This window comes from Pungitius pungitius, chromosome 17 (assembly GCF_949316345.1).
Source record: "Pungitius pungitius chromosome 17, fPunPun2.1, whole genome shotgun sequence".
NCBI classification, from domain to species: domain Eukaryota; kingdom Metazoa; phylum Chordata; class Actinopteri; order Perciformes; family Gasterosteidae; genus Pungitius; species Pungitius pungitius.
The window spans coordinates 18367159-18395158 of NC_084916.1; the positions used below are offsets into that span (position 1 = coordinate 18367159).

The 28000-nt window shown below is 50.0% G+C and overlaps 1 protein-coding gene across 2 annotated transcripts; it reads right to left on the reverse strand.

Moving 5' to 3' along the window:
- Positions 1–32: 32 nt before the first annotated feature.
- Positions 33–27988, reverse strand: LOC119219119 (regulating synaptic membrane exocytosis protein 2-like). 2 transcript variants are annotated; one of them, XM_037474024.2, is made up of 30 exons: positions 27744–27988; positions 23433–23509; positions 23080–23199; positions 22087–22186; positions 21661–21784; positions 21157–21182; positions 20904–20980; positions 20783–20818; positions 20473–20603; positions 20018–20189; positions 19676–19829; positions 19449–19517; positions 19179–19305; positions 18782–18889; positions 18555–18605; positions 18313–18381; positions 18105–18164; positions 17689–17798; positions 16328–17020; positions 16158–16199; positions 15942–15989; positions 9955–9980; positions 9826–9884; positions 9460–9612; positions 9192–9370; positions 8609–8744; positions 8402–8514; positions 8204–8305; positions 932–1071; positions 33–529 (listed from the first exon to the last, which is right to left on the reverse strand). In XM_037474024.2, exons 2-30 carry the CDS (start codon positions 23490–23492, stop codon positions 341–343), a joined length of 3474 nt encoding a protein of 1157 aa, XP_037329921.2. In that variant the 5' UTR covers positions 23493–23509; positions 27744–27988; the 3' UTR covers positions 33–340. The 2 variants fall into 2 exon arrangements, with proteins under 2 accessions (XP_037329921.2, XP_037329922.2); XM_037474025.2 differs by lacking the exon at positions 18105–18164.
- Positions 27989–28000: the final 12 nt, after the last annotated feature.

The window sequence follows — 28000 nt, forward strand, 5'->3', positions numbered from 1 at the left end:
AACTATATAGTCAAAACTATATTCAACCATATCCCTTTTATTTTTATTTTGAATACATTGTTGTATTTTCAAATGTTCAACACCATCAAACTTTCAGGTAAACATTTGTTTTTCGAATGATCAAATCTTTTGACCTAGATTTGGCTCCTGTATCGTCTGTGTGGCCCCTCCTTTGCTATACATCATTGGGCGGAGCCACCGTCCTCCTCGTGGTGACATTGTGGCACTGTAAATCCATCGCTGTGATGTCATCATGCAGCAGAAAAGGGGAATTGTGGGAAACAATATGTCGCTTCCCGGCCTGTTGCTGGGGCAATACAGTTGAACGCTCCTCCTGATTCTATGATTTTGTGCCCTCCACCTCCTTATTGGTCAAGGGGGCCAGGGCGGCGTCCACCAATGAGATGGCAGGAAACAGTTTAAACCAGCCAATCGCCATTACTGACAAATCCAAATCGTCCAATAAAATCTGAGCAGCTCCCATGAAAGATTTATGATCCATCCGGCCATAGTCACCCCAAACAATAATCTGCAGGCAGACAGACAGACAGAGACAAACAGAGAGAGAGAGAGACACAGACAGGCAGGCAGAAACAGACAGACAAACAGAGAGAGAGAGCGACAGACAGACAGCAGACCAACACATGTCACAAAGTACTCATGCGTCCCCTCTTCATGTCTTACTCTTGTGTATAATGATTCATTTGCTGTGTATTGGTTTCGTCTATACGCTGATAACCGTTTGTTTATGAACTTTATTTACATTTTCTTTTGAGATTTTTTTTTATTTTAGGCTAGGGTACCGCGGATTGAAATCAGAATCTCTGGCTCACTTACAGTACAACTGTAAATTGGTGTGCATTGTCCATGCAAAACTAATGAATAAATAAATAAAATAAATATAGTATGATTGAATCGCTTCATGAAGTACCTGTAGTACTTTTCCCTCAGGGCTTTCTTCAAACTGAAGCTGTTGTTGGTAAAGGGGGTCGGGGGATTTTCTGGCCAGCCGAGTTCTTCTCTTTAACACACACTTCCCATTATCCATCAGATAGACCTTTACGTATGGAGCTACACACACATGCACACACACAGACACACACAGGATCAATCATTAATTAATTAACAACAATTACAAATATCTTTGTCAATATTGCAACATCATTATTACAGTTTTAGAAATTAAAGAGGAAAGAAATTGTATCACTGTAGTACGGAGGTAGTTCATAATGATTGCATGCTGTACATAGTATGTAGATAGTATGTAGTACAATATGGTAGTACACTATGATTGCATCCCAGGTAGCCAAAATGACCTGGCCCAGATCCGGCTTGAGCTCGTAATGCCAGAAAAAAACACGTCGGGGAGAGTCAGCTAGCCTAGCAGCTAGCTTTGCCATGCAGCTAGCTTGTAAAGTGTTCCGTTTTCCACTCCTCCCCGTTCTGTTTGACAAGTGGAGGAATTCTCTGCTTGTTTCCCTTCCAATGCAAAAAGCTCTCTCCATCTACCGCCTCGGACTCTGCAATCAAAGATAACTGACTGCAGCTAGCGGGGGTTTTGTTTCCGGGTCATCGTTGTTTACTTCCGGTTTGCCGTAAGTAAACGAAGGTGACCCTAGGGATTAAAATAATGTATTGCATTCATCTCACATTGCATCTCACATCACATAGATTAATAGGTTTGTGTTAATTTAGACAGCCCCACAAATAAAAACCAAATACTTACTAAAAACAGTGGATGTTGGTGGAGAATGAAAAGAAAGTGCGAGTACGAGGTCTGTTCTTATTCATACCAAACTGGAGGAGTTTCTTTCAGCTCAGCTCTCTTTTCGTCACAACAGTGCGGTAAAGCGAGCGTAATACCCCCCCGCTGCTCCGATTCTCCGGCCAAGGTCACACTCCATCTTCCCCTCACTCATGAACAAGACCCCGAGGTACTTGAACTCCTTCACTTGGGGTAAGAACACATTCCCTACCCGGAGCAGGCAATCCATCGGTTTCCTGCTGAGAACCATGGCCTCAGATTTGGAGGTTCTGATCCTCATCATAACCGCTTCACACCTGGCCACAAACTACTCCAGTGAGAGTTGGAGGCCGGAGAACGCGGGTGCCATCGGGGCCACATCGTTTGCAAAAAGCAGCAATGAAATCCGCACCCCCCCGAACTGTAGACCCTCCTCCCCCCGACCACGCCTCGATATCCTGCCCATGAAAACCACAAAGAAGATTGGTCATAAGGCGCAGCCCTGGCGAAGTCCAAGCCCCACCCGAACACAGCTCTCGCTTTGGGCGTAGAGGGTTTGGAAGTAACGACCCCCTCACCCCGTACTCCTGCAGCACTTCTCGGGGGGGACCTGGTCAAACGTCTTCAGAACCTGTTTCAATACTGGTTGCCAATAAATCCAGCTGCCATGTCTCAACCAGAGTAGGCCCAATTCTATAATGCCAGATTTGGCACAAGTTTGGAAGCCGTCAATGGGTCAGAACCGGTTTCAGTGCTGGCTGCCAATAAATCCAGCTGCCATGTCTTAGCCTGAATAGGGCCGTTTCTATGAAGCCAGGTATGGCCCGGATTCTGCAGCCATCGATGGGCCAGAACCTGTTTCAGTGCTGGTTACCATTAAACCCAGCTGCCATGTTCCAACCAGTATAGGCCCAATTTTCATTGCCCGATTTGGCCCTGGTTTGGCAGCCATCAACGGGCTGGAGCCTGTTTCAGTGCTGGTTGCTGATAAACCCAGCTATAATGACAGATTCAGCCCAGGTCTGGAAGCCATCCATAAGCCAGAACCTGTTTTAATGCTGGATGGCGATAAACCCGGTGTGAGGTCTCAACCCCAGCGTGACGGCAGGAGGCCACTAGGGGGAGCCAAAGAACGCATCCTCCGGAGTCAATCACCGGAATTCTAAACACCTGCGAGAGAGAGATACCTATAAAAGCAGCCCGACGCAGCGGGCAGGTTGTGAGGTATTGAATGTACACTTCTCTGCTGAACCGCTTTTTGATTATCTACCCCTAAACCCCTTAGAACCTGTGACTCGACCTTCCGCCTGCCTCTGACCACGAACCTGCCTATTCCCCTGGACCAGAACCATCTGTTGCCTCCCGCGTTGCCGACCTACTGCCTGTCTTCGGAATTCCCACTTAGATTTGTCCCGGAACATAGTTACTATCTGTCCTTTAAAATAAAGAAAGATTGGAAGCTCTGATCCTGAGTCCGAGTCTCCTTCCAGGGTCCAGACGTGACAGAATACCTCACCAGTATTCAAATGGAACCATCGGAGCTCCAACTTCGGCTCGCCCAGCAGGAGGAACGAGTTGAGGAGCTATGCCAGCTCCTACGCCAGTCCGCCACACCGGCGGTTCAACCCGCCATTCCTGCGGCATCCACCGGACCCGCCCCGATGGCTATGCCGGGAAAGTATGATGGCTCTCCTGGCAAATGCCTGGGATTCCTCATGCAGTGCGGGATGTATATCGCCCACCACTCTGCAAACTACCAAACGGAGAAGGACAGAGTCGACTTCGTCATCTCCCTGTTAACAGGAAGAGCCCTCGATTGGGCAACGGCCCTCTGGTCAGCGGGAGCCCCAGAACTTCTGTCTGAGCAACATTTTCAAGCACAGTTTAAAGAGGTGTTTGACCACCCCATTACCGGGAAAACAACGGGAGATTTGCTGTGCGAAATCCGGCAGGGCTCGCAAACGGTGTCAGATTACGCCCTGAGGTTCCGGACCCTCGCCGCTGGCAGCGGGTGGAGCGAGACCGCACTCCTGACCATCTACCGTCGCGGTCTCCGTCCTGAACTCCAGGCCGAACTGGCGTGCCGAGGGGATGTCACCCAGCTTGGCGATTACATCCGAGTGTCCATTAGCGTGGGACACCTCCTCGAGTCCCGACGACCCCCGCGAGCCGGTTTTCCATCAGAGCCCACCTTTCCGGTAACACCTCCTCTGGCCGACGAGGGACCGGAGCCGATGCAGTTAGGTCGCCTGCCCCTGTCTCCAGCGGAGAGAATAAGGAGGATCAGGGAGCAGTTGTGCTTGTATTGTGGCGAGGCGGGACATCTCCTTCGGAACTGCCGACTCCGACCCCCCCGTCAGAAGGATGGCTGGACCTACACCTCCGCCAAGGTAGGACTGTCTCCAGTGTTAAACATGTCACGTCAACAACTAACCCTACCTACTGTTTTATCGTTGGGGAAAATGAAGCAGGAGGTACGTGGGTTGGTGGACTCGGGGGCGGCAGGGAATTTTATGGACCAACACTTGGCTCACCGTTTATCTGTGCCCCTCATCCCGGTGCGTCCTCCACTCCGAATCAACGCCTTGGATGGGCAGCCCCTGGGCACCGGAATGATTATGCACCAGACGGCTAACATCACTCTGCGGGTCGGAGCGCTGCACGAGGAGGACATAAGGTTCTTCATAGTGTCCTCTCCCCGGGAGCCTCTGATCCTAGGACACCCGTGGCTTGTGCTCCATGACCCTGTGATTTCGTGGAGACAAGGTGAGTTACTGACCTGGTCTCCTGAATGTATGTCCAGATGTCTGAACGTCACCTGCCGAGCCACCTCGGTGGAGGCAGCCACGGCTACAAAGACCCAGGCAGTACCCCCCTGCTACGAGACACTCCAGGAGGTATTCAGCAAACAAAAAGCCGCAGAGCTGGCTCCCCATCGACCATGCGATTGTGCTATCGAGCTGCTGCCAGAGGGACCGCTGCCGAGGGGCCGGATATACGCGCTGTCCCTACCAGAGGAGGAGGCCATGAACCGGTACGTCGAGGAATCCCTGCAGCAGGGCATCATCCGCCCCTCCACGTCCCCGGCCGCTTCAAGTTTCTTCTTCGTGGGAAAGAAAGATGGAGGGCTCCGTCCGTGTATCGATTACCGGGCATTGAATGCGATCACAGTGAAGAACCGGTTCCCTCTGCCCCTCATCCCCGCGGCCTTGGAACAGGTAGGAGGGGCAAGCATATACACTAAGCTTGATCTCCGTAGCGCTTACAACTTGGTGCGCATCCGGGAGGGCGATGAATGGAAAACGGCTTTCCTGACGGCAAGAGGGCATTACGAGTACCTGGTGATGCCTTACGGGCTCACAAACGCCCCCGCAGTATTCCAAGCCTTTATGAACGAACTCTTCCATGACATGATAAATCGGTTTCTTATTGTGTACATTGACGATCTGCTCATTTACTCCCACAGTATGGAGGAGCACGTCCAGCAGGTGCGTTTAGTGCTACAGCGTCTGCAGGCCAACCAACTCTACGTGAATGCGGAGAAAAGCCTGTTCCACGTCTCAACGCTCACCTTCCTTGGATACGTGCTTTCGCCAGGAGGGGTCGCCATGGACCAAGGCAAGGTAGACGCGGTGCACAACTGGCCTACACCCAACACCGTAAAGGAGCTCCAGCGGTTCCTGGGGTTCTCCAATTACTATCGGAGATTCATCCGGAACTTCGGGGCAATGGCTGCTCCACTTACCGCCCTTACGAGCCAGAAGAAAGGCAAACTCCCATGGTCTGACGCAGCCCAGAAGGCGTTCGACACCCTTAAGCTGGCGTTCACCTCAGCTCCCGTGCTGAACCAACCGGACCCCGACCGCCAGTTTATTGTCGAGGTGGACGCCTCCGAAGAAGGGGTCGGGGGTGTTCTATCCCAACGCACGGGGAGTCCCCCCAAGGTGCACCCATGTGCGTTCTTTTCAAAGAAACTGTCCCCGGCGGAAAGAAACTACGACGTGGGCAACCGGGAACTGCTAGCCATCAAACTCGCCCTGGAAGAATGGAGGCATTGGCTAGAGGGAGCTCGGCACCCCTTCATGGTCCTGACTGATCACCGCAACCTGGAGTATCTGAAAGGGGCAAGACGGCTAAACCCGCGTCAGGCCCGGTGGGCCTTGTTCTTCACGCGCTTCCAGTTTACCGTGTCGTACCAGCCCGGAGAGAAGAACGCAAAGGCGGACGCACTCTCACGACTATACGGGTCTCCGGCGTCTATGGGCGATCCCGAACCCATCCTACCGGACTCATATTTCGTCGGCCCCATCCACTGGGAGCTCGAGTCCGTCATCCAGGACGCGCTCCGCACAGACCCAGCACCACCTGACACCCCTGCCAACCGGGTCTATGTCCCCGCATCAGTGCGACCTCAACTCGTCCAGTGGAGTCACACCTCGTTGGGATCAGGACATCCAGGCATTACCCGAACCACTCAGCTCTTGTCCCAGAAATACTGGTGGAATTCGTTGGCCTCCGACGTGCGGGACTACGTGCTATCCTGTCCGGTCTGTGCACAAACTAAAACCCCCCGTCAACTCCCCGCCGGGGAGTTAGTACCGCTGCCCACTCCCCAGAGACCGTGGTCCCATGTGGCAGTGGACTTCCTCACCGACCTACCGGCGTCAGAGGGGTTTACTACTATTTTAGTATTAGTCGACAGGTTCTCTAAAATGTGTCGCTTTATACCCCTGTGTAACCTTCCTTCAGCCATAGAGATGGCAGAGTGTCTGTTCCTCCAGGTGTTTTGCCCGTTCGGCCTTCCAGAAGAAATCATCTCAGACAGAGGTCCTCAGTTCACGTCTCAGGTCTGGAGGGCGTTCTGCAACCGGCTGGGAATAAAGGTGAAGCTGACGTCCGGATACCATCCAGAGACCAACGGCCAAACCGAAAGACTCAACCAGGAACTGGGGAAGTACCTTCGTGGTTATTGCTTACAACATCCACATGATTGGTCCCGGTACGTGGCCTGGGCAGAATACGCACAGAACTCTACATTCCACTCGTCATTACGATTAACCCCGTTTCAGTGTGTGCTGGGATACCAGCCCCCATTGTTTCCCTGGGACACTAGGCCCGGTCCCGTACCGGCCGTAGAGGACTGGTTCCAACGCAGTGGCGAAGTCTGGGAGACCGCCCATCGTCACCTCCGCCAAGCCGCCAGCACGCAAAAGAAGTTCGCAGACCGACGACGCCGGCCCGCTCCCAGCTACCAAACGGGTCAGAGGGTGTGGCTATCCACGAGAAACTTGAAGCTGCGTCTGCCCTGCCGGAAGCTGTGGCCACGATACATCGGACCATTCAAAATCACCCATCGCATAAACCCGGTAACCTACCGACTGCTTCTACCTAAACATTATCGAATCTCGTCAGCATTTCACGTGTCTCTTCTGAAGCCTGTCCATGCCAGCCCTCTCCATCCATCTCTACCGACACCAACGCCACCTGCCCCACTGGAGATAGATGGGGGTCCGGCATACGCTATCACGGCGGTGCTGGATTCCAAACGTCTGCGGGACGGCCTCCATTACCTGGTGGACTGGGAAGGATACGGCCCTGAAAAACGATCATGGATCCCGGCCCGGGATGTCCTCTCCCAAGAACTAATAGAGGAGTTTCATCGGATGCGCCCGGATCGCCCTGCACCTCGCCCGCGGGGTCGCCCGCCGTCTACAGTGGCTCGACCGTCAGGAGCCGGCCGTGGAGGAGGGGGCTCTGTGAGGTCTCAACCCCAGCGTGACGGCAGGAGGCCACTAGGGGGAGCCAAAGAACGCGTCCTCCGGAGTCAATCACCGGAATTCTAAACACCTGCGAGAGAGAGATACCTATAAAAGCAGCCCGACGCAGCGGGCAGGTTGTGAGGTATTGAATGTACACTTCTCTGCTGAACCGCTTTTTGATTATCTACCCCTAAACCCCTTAGAACCTGTGACTCGACCTTCCGCCTGCCTCTGACCACGAACCTGCCTATTCCCCTGGACCAGAACCATCTGTTGCCTCCCGCGTTGCCGACCTACTGCCTGTCTTCGGAATTCCCACTTAGATTTGTCCCGGAACATAGTTACTATCTGTCCTTTAAAATAAAGAAAGATTGGAAGCTCTGATCCTGAGTCCGAGTCTCCTTCCAGGGTCCAGACGTGACACCCGGTGGCCATGTCTGAGCCAGAATAGGGCCATGTCTGTAACAGCTACATCTGGGCTATATGACAGATATGACATGAATGAAAGGGGCCAAAGCTGGCTCACATCAGGCCGCATGGAGCCGGTACACAGCCTAACTAGCCTACACTTCAGTCACAGTACGGCCGAGTCCGCTGGCTATCTGGGATGTAGTGTGTTATGGGAGTACAATATGAGAACATGAAGTAAAGAATGATAGTGTGTAGTACATTATGGTAGTACAGTGTGTGGTATTATTACCTGGAGTGTTCTTGTTCCCTTGTTTACCCACAAGCCCTCTGGCTCGGATCACCTCCACATCTAGACGCTCCTTTCTATACACCATCCCGATTTGTATGTCGCCTGACCACCAATCACCCAGTCAGGGAGGCTCATGTTATATGATGTATAGATAACATTCTTATATCAAGTGCACACAAGGTCTTATAGCTAATTTACCCATGGAGGGCGTGGCCAGAGTCTGGCGTCCAGCCAGCTGGGCGGGGCCTAATCCATCCAGGAAGCCGGTGAACTGTTTATCTGATGCCAACTTCACTCCTGGAAATATCAGACTGCAGCGGCAGAAGAATAAGAAGTTCAAAAAGAGGACTGACACCTTAGAAACCTGAGAGAGTAGGGCAAGTTTGTAGAAAGACGATATCTCACGCTCCAGGTTTGGGGTCCTCGGCGTCCGGGTCGCGGCTCGGCTGTCGAGTAAAACGAGATTTAAACTCGATGGCTAGACCTGTTTCTACACTCCTTTGGACAGGGAGTCTCACAACCTTCTTCTTCTTCTCTTCCTCTAGATAAATAAAGGCGGGGAGGGCACATGAAGAAGAATATGTGAATATGAGCAGGCACATTCATGTCTTTAATGTGGAAGTTGTTTTATTGCTTCCTGTCTAACTTTCATGGGGGAAGGTGGCCTTCATGCTTTGATGTAGGTATTTAGGCTAAACTTAAACCTGTGGGTTCGATCTTTAAGCTTACAACTAGGTCGGTTTTCTCCAATATGAAACTTAGTCTTAGGTAAATGTATTTTGTATTATTCCGATGGCAGAACAAAAGGCGCATGGAAATTTGAGGTGTCTAAATGCTATTTAGAGGTGCGTATATGTTATTTACGTGAGTTCACCCTCCACTTGAACCCTGAGTAAGTATGTTCTCTAAACAAGTAGGTCTATTGTTTGAATTTAAACAATGAGGTAACATGTATGATGAAGAAGGTGCTGGATGAAAAGGGACTCACCCTCAGGGTTGAGTTGGGAGGCGCTCTGACTCTTCTTCCCCAGTCCCACCATTCCCATCATCTTTGCTCCGAAGCTTGAACGTCGCTTCTTGTCGTCGTCGTCGTCGTCATTTCTCCCCAACGAACAAATCTCTCCTCCGACACTTGAAGACTTTGTGAGAGGAGCTGCTGGTGCCGCCCTGCAGGAGAGAGGAGAAACAAACTCACTTGTGAAACAGGTGAGGTGGAGATGGGGGAGAACTATTGTTGCTTTACAGTAGCGTCTTACTTTGTTGGCTCCAGCACCACCTCCTCTGCGTCCCCCACTGATTCGCTCTTCTGCAGTGGGGGTCGGTCCTCTTCTACCCCCGCTACTTCCTGTGTAACCTCTAACCCCGTTTCCAGCTCCACTGTTTGGCCCTCCAGAACCTCTGTCTGATTGCTGTAGCGAATTAGAGGAGAGGACAGACAGTCCAAAATGCTAGCAGAAACGATAGCATGCTAAAATTAAACATGTTAAAAGCATAGTATTCAATAACAACATGCTAACATGCATCATGGGATATGAAAAAAAATAGGTTTCTGGAGGCCAGTTAACACATATATTTAAATGTCTTTTAAGCTGTACTAGGTTGTGTTAGGTTGCTGGTATAACCTGGCCGACACATCGCTGATGTCGCTGTCTGATGATTTGAAGGACAGACTGTCCCTCACCTAGAGACACAAGAAAAACAGGTGAGCAGCTGAATGACATCATCAGTGGTTTGTGTGACACTTATCTCACCTTTGATGAATCCTTCATCAGAGCTGCTGTGAAAGGAGAGGAGAGTTTGATCAAAACACAATTAAATTTTACATGCTGTGACACAAGGTCCTGAGCCGTTGTCAGCGTCGCCCTGGAAACAGAGCAGACACACCTGCACCTGCTCATCACGGGCTGAGCGGCCACACCTGCGTGCCATCAGGCGCGGGCTTGATAAGCCTAAGTGGCACACACCGGGGGGGAGGAAGATGTCCCGCAGGACCCGAGTAACAAGGCTTGTGTTATTTCCCCCCAGAGAGCAGTGGGTGACCGCCATCCCTCCGTCCCCTTGGACTCCACGGACGCCACGGACACACACAGCACCGCGCCCCGGGAAGGAGACCGAGAGAGGAGCGATCACCAGGGAAAAATCCCTCACGCAATCTAATAAAATCCGCCCTTCGTGGCACTCACCGTGACCCTTGTGCCGTGTGTTTCTTCGCCCCCGTCACACTGGTGGAGGATGCGGGCACAGCGCTGAAGAAGCACCGACCAGGGTTTCACCCCATTCGGATTGCTCCGGACGTTTTTTTTATTTTTTTATTCACGGTGAGTTCATTCACGTCCCCGTCTGTTTTCCTCCCGTGGCGTCCGCCCCCGGAAGATGGAGGACCTACTCAAACACCTCACAGAGGTGAGCGTGCGCCAGCAACAACTCGCCGAGCATATGGCCTCCCGACAAAGCAACACGGAGCGGGAGCTTGCCGCCCTGCGCCTGGGCACGACCCCGCGGACACCGCCACCGGATCCCCGTGCCCAGGCCGCACAGCTGATTCCGAAGATGACTGCGCAGGATGACGTCGAGACCTTCCTCCAGATGTTTGAGGCAATCGCCACCCGGGAGGCCTGGCCCAGGGACGAGTGGACGCGTATCGTGACGCCGTTGCTGACCGGAGAAGCACAACGAGCGTACTTCATGCTTCCCCCGGAGCGGGGCGGCTCATATGAGGAGCTGAAGAAGGAAATCCTGGGGCGACTGGGGTTATCGCCCCTTAGCGCCGCTCAACTCTTCCACGACTGGGCATATAACACACGGCGGCCGGCCCGTGCTCAAGTCACGGACCTCTCACGCCTGGTCCAGCACTGGCTACTGGCCGGGGGCCCCACCGCACACCAGGTAGCGGAGCGGGTGGTGGTCGATCGCCTGTTACGGGCACTTCCTCGCCCGCTCCGCCAGGCAGCCGGCATGCGGCACCCCACCAACGTCGACGAGTTGGTAGAGGCCATCGAGCTGGCGGAGGCCACCCAACGCCGGGAGGTTGGGGAGAGAGAGCTGTTCTTTCCCCGCCGGGAAACCCGGGAGCAACGCATGCCAGAACGCGTCCAGCGACCAGTAAGCAAGCCGGCGGTTTCTGGCCCGCAGGACGAATCTATGCCCACCGAAGCGCCACCGACCCCTGGACGGGCTTGGCTGACTAACTGTGCCGGGCACGCAGAGGCTCCGAAACAGGCCCCGCAGGCGGAAGTGAGGATATGTGGCCGACCATTCCTCGCCCTCCTGGACTCGGGCAGCGCGGTCACCCTCGTCCGGCCCACCGTCCTTCCTCCTCGACCCGAACCCAAAGCCCGCCTGCCCATCACCTGCATCCACGGCGATACCAGGGAGGTGCCATCGCGGCGCATCACCATCGCGGCGCTGCCCGGGGCATGGCCGGTGGAAGTGGGGATTGTCAGGCATCTACCGGTGCCGGTCCTGCTAGGGAGAGATTGGCCGGGCTTCGACCGCCTCCTAGCCACCACCAGCCAGCCGGCTAGCCCCGCCCGGAACCGCCCACCGCGCCCCGCGCCGAGAAGGCCCAGACGACTCCCCGCGCTGCTGGCCTCGGATAGCCCCAGGGAGGGTGAGTCATCCCACCATAACCCTAATCTGTACTTTGACCTCTTCCAGCAGGTGTCTGGGGCTGGGGGGTTCGCCAGGGAGCAGCATGAGGATGATCGCCTAAAGCACTGCTGGTCCCAGGTGAGGGTTGCCGATGGGAAGGAACTCCAACCGGCACCTCACCCCACGCCCCACTTCGTGATAAAGAACGGCCTGCTTTTCTGTGTCGCACAACGAAGGGGGGAAGAAAAAACCCTGCTGGTGGTCCCCCGGACAAAGACGGAGGCAGTGATCGAACTAGCGCATGCGCACCCCATGGCCGGCCACCTGGGGGCCCAGAACACCGCCCAACGCATACGCGACCGGTTCCACTGGCCGGGTCTGGATGCTGAGGTTAAGCGCTTCTGTCAAGCCTGTCCCACTTGCCAACTGACGTCGCCACGCACCCCGGCCCCGAGCCCACTGATTCCACTGCCCATCATCGAGGTGCCCTTCGAGCGAATCGGGATGGACCTGGTGGGTGCCGCTGCCGAAGTCTGCCCGGGGACACGAACACGTCCTGGTCATCCTAGACTACGCCACCCGCTACCCGGAGGCCATCCCCCTCCGTAAAGCCACCGCCAAAGCCATTGCCCAGGAGCTGTTCCTGCTGAGTAGTCGGGTCGGTCTACCCTCCCAGATCCTGACTGACCAAGGCACCCCATTTATGTCCCGGGTGATGGCTGACCTCTGCAAGCTCCTCCAGATTAAGCGGCTCCGCACCACCGTGTACCACCCGCAGACGGATGGCCTGGTTGAGCGGTTTAACCAGACGCTAAAGCAGATGCTGCGTCGAGTGGCGGCAGAGGACAGGCGGGACTGGGACAAGATGCTGCCGTACATCCTGTTTGGGATCCGAGAAGTACCCCAGGCATCCACCGGCTTCACCCCATTCGAGCTCCTCTTCGGCCGACAGCCCCGCGGTCTACTCGACGTCGCCAGAGAAGCTTGGGAGCAGCAGCCTGCGCCCCACCGAACCACGGTGGAGCATGTCCGGGAGATGCGGGAGCGGATCGACAGGGTCATGCCCCTCGTCCGGGAACACCTGGCCAAGGCCCAACAATCCCAGCAACGGCACTACAACCGGGCGGCCCAGCCACGGGAGTTCCAGCCTGGCGACCACGTCATGGTTCTAGTCCCCACCGCCGCCTGCAAGTTCCTGGCCAACTGGCAGGGCCCCTACACAGTCACCGAAAAGATGGGCCCGGTTACCTACCGAGTCCGGCAGCCGGGGAGACGGAAGGAGGACCAAATCTACCACATAAACCTCCTGAAGCGCTGGGTTGGGACCGGACCCCAGCTGGCGGCCCTCGCCCACCTACCCCCCGTGGCTGTCGACATGGACCCCCAGCTATCGGCGGCCCAAAAATTGGAGCTGCAACACCAGGTGAGTCAGTTCACCGATGTGTTCTCTCCCCAGCCAGGGCGGACCCAAGTCCTCAAGCACGATATCCGCACAGCTCCCGGAGTCATCATCCGGCAGCGGCCCTATCGCGTCCCGGAGGCTCGACGACACGCTATCGAGGAAGAGGTACAGGAGATGCTGAGGTTGGGGACCATTGAGCCTTCACGCAGCCCGTGGTCCAGCCCGATCGTCCTGGTACCAAAGCCCGATGGCACCTTCCGTTTTTGCAATGACTTTCGCCGCCTAAATGAGGTCTCTGAGTTCGACAGCTACCCGATGCCGCGGGTCGATGAGCTGTTGGATCGCCTAGGAAGGGCCCGGTTCATCTCAACCCTGGACCTCACCAAGGGGTACTGGCAGGTCCCATTAACCGAGCAGGCCAAGCCGAAGACCGCGTTCTCCACCCCGAGCGGACACTGGCAGTACCGGGTCCTTCCCTTTGGCCTGCACGGGGCCCCCGCCACCTTCCAACGCCTCATGGACGTCCTCCTGCGGCCTCACCAAAGTTATGCGGCGGCCTATCTGGACGATGTGGTTGTTCACTCAGAGACCTGGGAGGACCACCTAGAGCGTCTGCGGAAGGTTCTGTCGGAGCTACGCCGGGCTGGGCTGACTGCCAACCCCCGTAAGTGTCACCTGGCCCTCGCCGAAGCCAAGTACCTGGGGTATCAGGTTGGCCGGGGCCTTATCCGGCCCCAGGAGAAGAAGGTGTCGGCTATCCTCTCGGCAACGCGGCCCACTACAAAGACACAGGTACGGGCCTTTTTGGGGTTGGCGGGATACTACCGCTGTTTTATCCCTAACTTCTCCTCCTTAGCCTCTCCCCTGACAGACCTGACCAGGAAGGGGCAACCGGAGAAGGTTCCGTGGAACCCGGAGACAGAAAACTCGTTCCGGCGGATAAAAACAGCCCTCACGTCGGCCCCGGTGCTCCGAGCCCCCGACTTCAACAGCCCCTTCCTGGTACAGACGGATGCATCAGATACCGGGTTGGGAGCAGTCCTCTCCCAGGTCCTCAACGGCGAGGAACACCCGGTGGTCTATATCAGCCGGAAGCTGACCCCTGCCGAGCAACGGTACGCGACCGTCGAAAGAGAGGCGTTGGCAGCCAAGTGGGCAGTCCTGGAGCTCCGCTACTACCTCCTCGGCCACCACTTCACCCTGATCACGGACCACGCCCCTCTACAGTGGATGGCCCGGGTCAAGGATACCAACGCCAGGGTGACGCGGTGGTTCCTCGCCCTTCAGGATTTCCGCTTCACGGTACAACACCGAGCGGGGAAGGAAAACGCCAACGCGGATGGCCTATCAAGGTTATGGTCAGCGTTTGCGGACCGGTCAGGCTCCACCCCCCACCCTGCCCCAATCTCCCCGCTTCTCCACAAGATAGGACGACGCTTAGGGGGGGGGAATGTGACACAAGGTCCTGAGCCGTTGTCAGCGTCGCCCTGGAAACAGAGCAGACACACCTGCACCTGCTCATCACGGGCTGAGCGGCCACACCTGCGTGCCATCAGGCGCGGGCTTGATAAGCCTCAGTGGCACACACCGGGGGGGAGGAAGATGTCCCGCAGGACCCGAGTAACAAGGCTTGTGTTATTTCCCCCCAGAGAGCAGTGGGTGACCGCCATCCCTCCGTCCCCTTGGACTCCACGGACGCCACGGACACACGCAGCACCGCGCCCCGGGAAGGAGACCGAGAGAAGAGCGATCACCAGGGAAAAATCCCGCACGCAATCTAATAAAATCCGCCCTTCGTGGCACTCACCGTGACCCTTGTGCCGTGTGTTTCTTCGCCCCCGTCACAATGCATAAATCTGATGCTTCTCTCACATAGCAGAACGACTTACAGTAAGTGCATTCAACCAAAAGGAGAACAGAACTACAACAATAAGAATAAAAAAAAACGTAATTTGCCTTGAAACAGGAAGTTGTAGTAACTGTATACAGTCCGCTATTTCTCATAGACTGTTTAGACTGTTTAGACACTTTAAATCACTCAGCAGTGATTTTCCAAGCTGCTTGCACAAGATTTTGGTTTTGACAGTCTGTCAAATTAGAAATGCAATTGCGTAATCACACACACACAAACATTTGTCATCTGCAGTGTAGAAAGCACCATTGAGGTGCGCGAGGGCCGATTCATTCCGACGGTTATTGGGGAAGAATTTATCGATGCACAGAGTGAGTTTCCTTCTGTGTTTCAACACATCATTACCAATGTCACATTAAGGGGGGGTAAGGGTGTTTTCCTATAACATCTTTCGTACTACTGAAGTTCCTTTGTGCAGGGGTGTCTTCTGATTAGACAACACAACCCTTTCTGATGTGTATTAAAGCTTCTATTCACACCAAAAAGCTTTGTCAGATCTTCCTGATCCTGTAAGGGAGAAGGAACACTCTGTCCCCTTTCAGCTGAATTGAGTCACTGTCTGTACTTACGGCTTGATTGACTTCTGTATTCTTTATCATTTTTATTCTAGTTAGTAATACATACTTAACCAAAAACTTTTGATACTTTTGATTTCTCACAAGGACATTATCCACAAATTTCCAACTCAATGGTAAGCAAATCAATTAACCCAACGAGCATTAATAGATGACAAGGACTAATATCTCCACTCCATCTAATCACCATCTCATCACATATTTAGGGGCTAATTTGATACAGGGGAAGGAGCTACCTGTCAAAAGCTATTGCCATACCATCAGCTGATTTGTTCTGCTGATCCTGCCGATCCTGCCATGTGACCTCTGCATCATGGTAAAGAGAGAGATGATTAGTCACACTAACTGTTAACTCAGTCTAACCGGATAAATCCGTCAAACTAGTTAAAGTAGATAAACCAGTCAAAGCAGGCCCAACCAGAAGACACATAGAGCTGCTTTTAACCCTAACCCCCCTCCCCAAGATTCACTTGCCTTTTCTGGTCCCTCCAGGTGTCGTTGGGCATCGCTCTGGCTCTGACAGGTGGGAAGTGATGACGTCATCATAAAGAAGCAAAGAGGAACCAATGAACAAACCAATTAATTAACAAATGAGAGAGAATGTCAAGTCACTAGCTTCTGGCTCAAACCTGTGATGTACCCACCTGGAGTTGTTGGGGGAGGGGCATGTGACAGGGCACCATTAGATTGTGCCAGTAATTGCACTACAGGAGGGGCAGCGGACAGGAGTGGAGCTTGGACAGGTGTTAATGTTGCAAAAGGTGTAGGTAAAGGTACAGGACCTAGAGGCGGGGCTTGGATAAGTGTTGGAGTAGAAGCAGATACAGGTAAAGATACAAGAGCTGGAGGTGGGGCTTGGACAGGTGTTGGAGTAGAAACAGGTAAAGGTACAGAAGCTGGAGGTGGGACTTGGACAGGTGTTGGAGTAGAAACAGGTAATGGTACAGAAGCTGGAGGTGGGACTTGGACAGGTGTTGGAGTAGAAACAGGTAAAGGTACAGAAGCTGGAGGTGGGGCTTGGACAGGTGTTGGAGTAGAAACAGGTAAAGGTACAGAAGCTGGAGGTGGGGCTTGGACAGGTGTTGGAGTAGAAACAGGTAAAGGTACAGTAGTTGGAGGCTGGGCTTCGACAAGTGTTGGAGCAGAAACCATTGCAGCTAAAGGTACAGGAGCTGGGGGTGGGGCCTGGACTTGTACCGGTGCTAATACAGGCGTGTTAAGGTGGGTGGTTCCTGTAGGGGCTTGTATTCGTATCAGAGGAGGCGGTGGATGATTGGCAGGGGTTGGGGGTGGATAAGGATGGGGGGTAACAGTTCCAATTGGTGATCCTGAGGTGGCTGTGGACAAAAAGAAATAGTCAGACAGACAAATGAAAATAGACAAACCTTGGAATAATGATCATATTACATCACATGTCATTTAGCTCAGTGATTCTTAACCAGAATAGGGCTGCAAAAAATTGATAGAAATATCTGGATGGCTTTCACCCAACGCTATCTTGCGAAAGCCAATCAGAGTTCAGATGCTCCGCTCGTCATCACCGCCGTGCCGCTCCCAAAGCGTGAATACACTTTATCAAACGGCCGCTCACCGGAAACACACACACAGCTGAGACTGGACGCCTTTAAGTCAGTTGGTGTCTAACCGAGAGAGGCTGGCACCGAGCCGACACAACAGGTCATCAAACCGGCTGCTGGTCAGCGCCAGTCATCCAGACGCACGTCCTGGAGGAGTCTATGAAAACTACAACTAGTCGGGCAAGTATGGTGGGGAAAATCTGCTTCGCTTTTGGTGTGTGTTTTTTTAAAGGGCAGATGCAGAAGAATAAGTCAATTTTCCTCACTGACTGTAAACTCTAAATCTGGCTTAAAAGGCAGCTGCCTCGTAGCTAGACGTGTGGCATGATGCAAGAAACCATAGCGGAGAAGTTGTGCCTGCCGCTGTAGATATGTGCCAAAAGATGATCACGTGTTGTCATGTGAAGAAGATATGAAGAGGAACATACCTCTGTCTGAAGCTCCTTTGGGCGGGACGAGAGGTAGCTGGCGTCCTCTGCAGCTGAAGACTGCCGTTCCTGTTGGACTTGTCTGGGTTGAGCCGCCTTGCAGATTTGCTCTGTTGATAGAATAAAAAACACATCAAACTAACAACCTCACATGGGCGAAGTAAATTCAGAGATCAAGGCGTCATTAGCAACGTAAGATAGAGGTTTCCTTACTGAAGACCTGTTAACATTCTTTGGTTCTACACCTTTCTCCTGACTAGCAACATGCTAATGTCCCACTGTTTACCCTACAATTATATGTAAAAACAGCTATAAAAAGGCTTGGGTGATGTTCTTTTTTTCTTTCTCTAGGGCCTGGAACCGTAGAAAGGACCTGCTGACGTCCTCTACCTCTACATCTACTACTGTCTGTTTACCTCAGAGGTTCCACGGCATAGGTCTCAGGTTCGTAGGGGAAGTCAGGAATGAAGCCCTGACTGAAAAAGAAATACGTCACAATTCAAAACCCATTTGCTCAATGTGGGTCCCGGTGGTCTATATGGGTGTGTCCTGCAGAGGGTAACGCCTGTATAGACCACGCCACTTTGAACTCTGACCCATGTCTTTCAGAAGGAAGGTTCTCACCTGTAGTCCTCACTGCTCCCTGTCATCATACGTTTTGTCTGGAGGGTTTGGTTCGGTCCGTTTAAATATCTTACAAAGAAAAATACACGAAAATGTGATGACTTTCATCCCTCATCTACTGCAACTACTAATCGTACTACTACTGCTAAAACTACAAGTAGTACTACTACTACTACTACTACAAGTGCAACAAATACTGGGGATACTAAATACTAATACTAAATCCCCAACAGTTGAAGTACCTGTCATCAAAATCGAGTGAGGTGGCAACAGACGTTCTCCTCAGAGATCTCCTGAATATACAAAGAAACAGACCAGTTATTCAAGTATTCAAATCAGTACTACAACCACTATTCCAATGGACGTTTTTATCATGGGTATGTCATTTTTGGAGCAGAGGCCAAAAACATGCAAGGGTCCAATCAAACCCCAAATTGCTTCTGGAAGGTCAGGTGTTTGCCACAGTTACCTTTCCAGGCTTCTATACTGGCCAGCATCAGAGTACGCTCGGTTCAGTTTGGAGCCTTGCAGCAACCGCACAGCGTCCTCACGGTACAACGGGTACAGAGGGTTACCACTGTAAACCATAGTTCAGGGTATCAGAAGTCAGGAAGTAGGAGGTCAGAGGTAGGAGGGGGACGGTGGTCAAGGTGAGAGCGTCAGAAATCAGGATGTCAGAAAACAAATGCAAGGAAGGTCAGGGGTCAGAGAGTGAAGATGACGATTGTAAAGAGTAGGAGGTCAGAGGGTGAGGGGGGTGCATGTCAGAGGTCGTAAGGTGAGGGCGGAAAAAAAGTGACAGTGAATGGATTGACATGGCTTAGTTTCTGATTGGTTGATACACACCTAGACACGTAGCTGCTCACCTCAGAGGAAGCATTTGGTTCGGCGAACGTGACCTCATCTTGACCATACCAGATCGAGAGAGGTGATTGGACGACATCTCCTTTTCTGTCACTGAAAGGGCGGAATCCCGTCGATTGAGTCTGTAGTCTAGACACACAAAGAGAGAGGGAGTTGAACCATTGACCCTACCAGCCCCAAAATTCTCAGGATTACTCTTAAACGAAGATGATTGAATGAATCTTTGACATCTTCTGCAGACATTGCAGTGCATGATGGGACATGAAGTTCACCTGATATCACACCGATGCCATTCTCACAGTCGTAATCCGAGAACTCACTGTCACTAATCTTCTGAGGCCCTAGGGAGAGAGCTTCCTCAATGACAATAAAAAACAAATCTCCAAACCAGTCTGTGTGTGTCTGACTATGTGTGTGTCTGTCTGTGCGTGTGTGTTTATGTCTGTATTTGTATGTGTGTGTTCCCGTCTGTGTGTGACTGTATTTGTGTGTGTCTCACTCGGCAGCCTTGTGCTGGCTGCAGGCTCTTCAAGCTGCAGTCCTCTTCGTTGCAAGTAGGGAGAGCTGCTGAGCTCAGAGGAAACATCATGGAGCTGCAATTTGTACCAATGAGGCTGATCATCTAACAGAGCAGAGTCCAGCTGTATCAGGACCTGGAGAGACAGACAGGAACACAGACAGACAGGGGTGGAGACAAGACACAAGGATAATTTACGTTCCTACTGAATAGAGTTGTAGCTGTTAATAAATCTGCGATGAAGAAGAAGAAGACATTCATAATAACAATAAGATGAGACAGGTGGAACACATTGGGCTCCATGTTCCCTGCGTGTCTTCCGACCTCCCCCAGGAACTGGCTCTCCTCCTCCCGGACCCAGGACTGGTCCCAGACCCTTAGCTGCAGCATGCGGTCCCTGAACTCCCGCCAGTCCACCGGGGAGTATATAAAAGTCTGGTTCCACCGGGGCTCCGCCGACTTCCTCACAGTCTTGGTTCTGCGCTTACTTCGGTCGCTGTGGAGAGAGGAGACAATCGGGCATCAACCCCCCCCCCAAGGAGCCATGGTTTGTCTGTTTGTGTATTCAGAGCCAGTGAGCCATTGATGTTCAAAATAATAATACATTTAAAAACACCTTCATGTGCAATAAAATAATTGTCTTAGTTTAATGCGATAATAACATGATAACGTGCCTAACTCTAAAATATGTACATTTGATTAAAATATATTATTACACACCTATGGACATGAGACATTTTCTAAGGAGCACCTAGCCCACACACGGGTTCTGGTTCTACCTTTGGTCCGGCAGGAAGTAGATGTTGACGTAGGGGTTCCTGGGTCGCCCGTCGTCTCGGAAAGGAAGCGATTTGGCTCCGAGGACCGTGACGATCAGCTGATCACCCACTTTATCGTACCATAGCTTCACCTGGAACACAGACGTTTCCCATCAACCACAGAACCCCGCAGAAGAACCGAGGGAACATGCAGCCAACCGAGCGCCACTGGAACCAGGAAGGAGAACGCTGTAAAATACTGGCAGAAGCTTCAGCAGTAGCAAAGTGACCTTATGAGGCGTTTACACCAAAAGCGAAGCAATTTTTTTACCTGAATTCTGGGAACCAGAGCATTCTTAACACCACCCTGAAACACACACGTCAAAACAAAACATCTGTCAACTGAGAGCTCATTGGCTGTGGACTTTGCCGGGTATAAGGGGTAAACGTACAGAAAGCTGCCCAGAGAGAACGCTGGGGCTCATCGGAGATGACCGACCAACTTTTGGAGAGTCGAAGGAACTGGAAGCTGAAAAGGGAACATTGAGAAGATGCAATGTAGTTGCTTTCTGGTTTGTCTTTCTGTCTGGTTTTAATGGTTATGTGTCCCTTTGTGGTTACTTTGTGGCTCGTTGTAGGGGTTCTGTATATCTTTGCTGTGGTGTTGTGTCTCTTTGTGGTGGTTATGTTATGTAATAAACTCACTTGAGTCGAGTTGGGTTTCTACCCCTCTGAAAAAGAAAAACACAAACAACAATCTGTTAAAGAACACTTGCCATCTGAAAAGATACTCATATATATGTAGGTATTGGTGTGTACTGCAGCATCTTTATATCTACATTTAACATTATTTCAGTAGTAGTAGTATTTCAAAAACATAAACCACATACGTTTATATAATGCAAAATGTCAATGTAAAGTAAATCACTATATTAACACAGTCATTCTGTTCATTTTGAACTTAAATAGCCCCTGGATAAGCCCAGCTCATGAAACACTCATTACTGATGTTGTCTCATGTTTAAGGAGGAGTCAGGATAAAGTCTTTGATTAATGAGTTTTACGGGATTATTACGGGAATATTATTAAACAGTATTTTGCTGTCTTAATTGATCAGCTTATCAACAGAGTAGATCTAAAGAATTATTAAACAATATTCTTCGACTGGTATTGATGAGGAATTTAAAAAAACATGGACTTCTGACCTACCCGATTGGTCGGGACACTACCAGCTCCACCAGTGGTTCCAGTTTGGAGTCCAGGATAATGTTGTAAACTTCATTAAATGTGGCTCCCTGGAGCAGCCGACCGTTCCACTGAAGAACCTGATCACCTGAGAGAAAATATCTGTGAGAACATTATATCTCATGGTGACACAAACCACCAGAACAGTACCTATTATATATATTACCCATATACTTATGTTTTCCCTATAATTATATCAGGGACGCGACTCCAGTAAAACGCAAATCCAACACGTCGGGGCCATCACACGTGACTCAAAAAGCTGAACCACATAATGAATAAATTCTATAAAAGAGAGAATAAGTACTGATCTAGTGGATATATAATCATCTATGTTAAGATCGTTTTATAATATTAATTGTTCTATAAAACTCTCAAGTGTTTGTTTACCTGGCCTCAGGTGCCCGACAGTGTCAGCCAAACTCCCTCTCTTCACCTTTGTGATGAACGCACAGAGACGACCAGACTCCATCATCCTACCCCCGACCACCTGGAAACACACAGGGACCATGAGTAAGGCCCCACTTTGACAAACAAGGAGGAGAAAAAGGAGAAGAAGGAAAAAATGGAGAGGAAGTAACAAGAAGAATGAGTAGAAGGAGAAAGGGAAGAAGAAATAGGGGTAGAAGGAGAAGTCATCAAATCAAAATAAAATTCCGCAGAAATTTTAAGAGTGTGGACTGTCCGTAGATGTTGCAATATTATGGGGCGTCGTTTGGAAAATGTTGCACCTTCTAAAATCCTGCGCAGTTTTGGTACATTTAGCATTATTGTATGAAAAAAAGCTCTCTCAGAGCCTCCATTCTTGCAGTTCTGCGGCCAACGCTTTGGCTACCTCCGTTCATCGCACCGACCAACCACGCATTCCCATTTGCAGTTGCCAGTCGCCTCCGGAGGTAGAGGCCAGCTCCTAGTCTCCAGTCACCGGATTGCACAGGGACCGGGTGCTAGAGCTGGCTGGACACCTCCAGGCTAACAGTTGCCTGCTGGGCCGCAGCGACCTCCCGTTCCGGCTCCCCGACGCCTGATCCTTATTTGACACTCTGCATTTGAGTCCTGCTTCCGCCACCCAGTTGTGACACGAATGGCAGTTTACAAAACGTGTACCTTTTGGTTTCTCTGAGAAATATGTTAGCAGATTTGTATTGGACCCTATGGAGCTGGAGAGAGAGCGACCAGCAGAAGCACGCCATCATTTTGGGATGAAATGAAGCAGGAAGAGTTCGAATTGTGGAAATGGTGGCAAAGTATAAATTATTTTTGAACCAGATTCTGACGCTGCGGGAGGAGAAGGAAAAGGTTGTTGGAGAAGGAGAGGAGGTTGAAGTAGAAGGAGTAGTAAAAGAAAGTGAAAGAGGGGGATTTGAAGGTGGAGAAGACTACCTTCAGGCCCAGCAGGGATCCTGCATCCACAGGAACTGTCCCGTCTTTCATCCTCTTATTCAGCTGAATTCGACCAATTAGATGTTGTCCATCTTTGGATGGTAGCCATGTGACCGGTTGCTGATGAACAATAAACAAAAGTGCTTGTTTAACAACTACACAGGAACAGTTGAGTCCAAACAGGACAACTGGATACCAAGCGGACTTATCATTCAAAAACAAATATCAAGTTTTAAACAGACCGGAGAGGGACAGACATGATGACGGACAGATAGGAGGGGGAAAGACGCGTGGAGGACAGATAAGTGAGGGACAGACATTATGGGATAAATAGAGGTGGGGCTTAGTCCTACCATGGACAGAGGCGGAGGCACGCCCTGCCAGGAACTGTGGTCCCACCATTGTCCGTCCATGTCTCCTAGACAGACATCTAGGAGCAAAAACACGAGGTCGGAGGTCAGATGGACACCAGAGGCTAAGCAAGCTTGGGGAGGTTGATTCCGGATTCTTGTGAATCTTAAATAAATAGTGTTTTCTGCTGTTAAGGACCCACAATGCAACACTCAAAATGGATGGTTAGTTGACAGTAGTTTTGGTACAGCACGGTGGGTAACTCCTCTATGGGAATACCAAAACTAAAAACATGAAGGTAAACATCACACACACACTGAACGATAACAAGCTGGCACACTACAACTGTCACTATGGCAACGATGCACATAAAATGGTGCCACTCTCATGTCCTTCTATTCTTCTACTATTTCTATGAGCTCAACGTGTTGTCTGTAATCCGTCTTCACACAGACAAGTCGAGTGTGTCAAAGCAGCTTTAACCACACACACACACACACACATGCTGCTGTGACCTACTTACAGGTCTGTCCGAGTGAGGAGGGGGATAAAGGGGAGGAACTCCTCCCCACAGTGTCTGTTGGGGGTATTTGTCCTGAGCTCTGGCTGAAAACTGTTGAGCAGTTCATATGTTCAACCTCCTTCAAAACTTGATCCTGCTGTCAGTCTCCTGTTGATATCATTGTGCTTGCCTAGCTTCACAATCACTGCAGACTGATCAACCTGCTGTTAGCCTGTGATTTGTTTATTAGAAGCATGTTATTAACCTATTGTAAGAATATTATTTGCCTGATATTAAAATGTTAGCTGGCGTGAACCTGTTAATATCCTTTTTAGCCCGTCTTTAGCACGGTTGATACAATGCGGTTAGCCTAAAATTAGCCTGTTATTTACATTTGCATGTATCATTTATCTGACACTTTTATCCAAAGTGACAATAAGTGCATTCAATCAAGAGGGAACAGAACCCTATATCAACACCTGATAGAAAACTTAGGAAAAACAACATGTTATGTAAAATTTAAATGGGAACAAGAACTTGAGTGAATATCTCAAAGGATGAATGGTTAAATATTTGGAGGACACAACAATCCTCAAAATACTCGCAAATGTGGAGGGAACACTGTTGGAAAAATGTAATCGATTCTTTGTTACACCCAAAATTACAAACAAGTGCATGTCTATCACTCAACCATGTTGGAGGAATTGTGGGGCAGTAAATGTAAAAAACTCATATATTTTCGCTCTACCCAGAAATTGTAGAATTCTGGAAAAACGTTCATACCACCATTGTCAAAACCCTGGGCTATGATGTACCTAAGTCATGTATGTTTCTTTACCTTGGAAATATGACAGGAGATGTGTTAATAGAAGGCCGGTATCTGTTGAAAATCTTAGTAAAAGGGCCATTACAAGGAGATGGCACAGGACGGAACCACCAACAGTAGAGGATTGGACGAAGATAGTGACTGAACTAAACAACATGGAACTGTTAACCCTTAAAATAAGAAGCAGAGAGGAACAGTGTCGTGACAAATGGGAGACATATATAAATGTGTGGACTGTGTACACACACACAAAAATGTGTGTGTGTGTGTGTGTGTGTGTGTATCTTTGTTAAAAAGAAAAAAAAAATAAAAGTGATAAAAATGAGGGAACAGAACCAGAACAACAAGAATCAAAAAAGTACAATTTCTTCAAGAAAGCCAAACGTGCTATAAGTTGATAATTTGCTAACTAGTCCAGGTTTAATCGGAGGAGGCGAGTATTTAGTTTGCATCTAAAGCTGTCTGAGCTTTCTGCTGTCCAGATTTCATTGGGGAGCTCATTCCTCCATTTAAGAGCCAGGACATCAAACAGTTGTTGAGTGTTTCGCTCTCAGTGAGGGTGCAACAAGCGGATTGATGTGGAGTGAGCGGGCCGAGACCAGGTCCGAGATTTAGACTGGACCTGGTAAGGTAAACAGATGCGGGCAGCTACTAGTAAACAGTAAAGGGAGCGCACCTGTTAACGGCCTGATGTTAGCCTGTTAATAACCTGTTTTCTTTCTTCTATTAGCCTGTTACTAACATATCATTAACCTGTTACTGGCCTTTTATAGCCAAGTTATTAACACGTTAGCTCAACTGTGACATGTAATAGTTTTGGAAATCTCTAAGGGTTGTGCTTGGTCAAACCGTAAACTAGATGCTTGTGGATCTTGGCAGCTAGTTGTCTAGTTTGCTCATCCTTTCCTTCTCTTTCTGCATAAATACCAGATCAGAGGCACAATGACATCCAGCAGATCCCCATAAAATGTTGAAAAGTAAACGTACTACTACACAAAGAATGTGCTTTGATGTGAGAGCACGTCCACGATGGGGGACGTTAGTTATATGAGGACAGGGAGGTTTGGACATATTTGATGGACTGTGAAGAAAAACGATACCGTTCAAACAAGTATTTATCTGGAAATGAGAATAAATCTAATCAGGGCTCAATATTCTCTCCGACGTTTAACACCCTGTGAAGTAAAACTTCATCAAAAGCATCGTCCAGGAAAGGACATCCATGTTTCAGAAGACACTTTAGTCTTTAACGTAAGAGCATCTTATTGTGTTCATATGTGGAAACTGATTCAGATGATGAACGAATGAGGAAATGAAAGCGCGCTGTGTCATTGGCTGGCTGCTGTCAGGGGGAGGAGCCTGTGAAAGAAGAACACCTGCTCCCGACCAGGTGAGGTTCACAGGCTCAGTTACCATAGCGACTGACCCTGAACTTTAGTTACCTCCCTTTCTGAAACAGACAACCAGAGTTTCCCTCATCTCAGGGTGAACAAACTAAGATTACACTAAACCCACCCCAGAGATGCACCAACACAACTTGTGCCAAAGAGAGGAGCTGTGTCTGTCTATAGGGTTTTTGTTTTTGAAAATCCGACATAAGTTAGATCAGAAAACAATTTATTGCAAAGTCTGTTGAGCCTCTAGTGGCAACAGTAGCAGCCACAACAAGTTAACATGCTAACTAGCTAACGAGCTAACACGCTAAAAAGCTGACTTGCTGGCCAGTTGCGAGCAAGTTGGCCACCGAGCGGGAACAGCTGATTGGGTCCTTTTCGGGGTCAATGAATTAATGTGTTTACTTGAAAAAGCAATACCGTCACATACCGTCAGAATCTTTCTAAATACTGTGACATACATTTTTGGCCATACCGCCCATCCCTACAGCCAGGTGTGCGTTTTGGCCAGAGAGCGGAAGAGCAAACTATTTTTCGACAGCATTCCATTTGTGCTTGTTGATGGTCCTTCTTGAACATCACCTGAGACAACTGTATAATGTATGAAATAATGAAACAAAAAGTACTGTCATAATGTGCCTTTTCAATAAAATAAATGGGATATTCCATGTTTAACAAATAGACATCTGTCATAGCCTGGCTAACTGAACTATATTATCTGCCAGTAATCAATATGGCATTATGCCATTCACATTGATACAACATAACTTGTAATACAGTGCAAGATTAGATGGTCAGACTTCTCTTGATAAGGATATCATGACCCCGTTCTTCGTATAGCTAGCTACTTGACTTAACTTGCTCAACACTAGCCAATAACTAACCCGATAAAATACAAATGACAAAATACTCTAAAGTAATTGAAACTCGTTTTTCAGATAAAAGTAATAGAAATACGGCCCATCTCTGCAAGTACTGCAATTGACGAAATGAAAAACAACTGTCAGTGTAACATGTTCAACCACTGGAACTGTAACACGTTCAACACTGTAACATGCACAACAAATGCTGGAACATTGTATATATATATATATATATTTACACACACACGCACACACACACACAGTTACAGTTGTGTGTGTGTGTCTTGCTTGGCAGGTATAGCAGACATTGGGAAAAGAAGAAGCGCTCAGCTGTAAGAGGATTATCAAGCTGAGCTAATTATGGTGATAGAAGCGAGAACACAAAGTCACTGAGGAATGTTCGTGCCATTTGTGTCACATAATACATTATATCTATACCAACAAAACAGTAGGATGACAGATTATATCTGTGGCTTTGCTCTCTACTCTGAGGGGTTTGTTTGCCTCCAGGTCTTCTGTAAATTTATTCTGAAAACAAGCAGTTAGCATTTAGACACATAGCCTGTTTGGTACGACTTAGCATGTAGCCTCAAAGCCTCGAGTAGGTACCACTTAGCATGTTGACCCCTAAAACTGTTTGGTACCACTTAGTATGTTACTAACTAGCCTCTTTTAGCTACCAATTAGCAAGTAGCCTTTCAGCTAACACTTAGCATCTACCCACTCACGGTCAGGCTCTTCCCAGCTGGTGCAGTCTGTGTGGGCAGCAGCTTCTCCCCTAAGCTGCTGAAGCTACCAATTGAGTGCATCTTCCCCAATCTCTGCTCAGTCTGTGCTGCACGCTTATTGGTTTTCCTCCTCTCTAAGGCGGCGCTTGGGTCCAGGTGTTGCCGAGGTAGCGAGCTGCGGCAGTAGGGCTTACGTCATTAGCAGCCCAGTCGCCAGAAAACATCCTCTGGTTTCCAAACTTGAACAATCCCTGGAG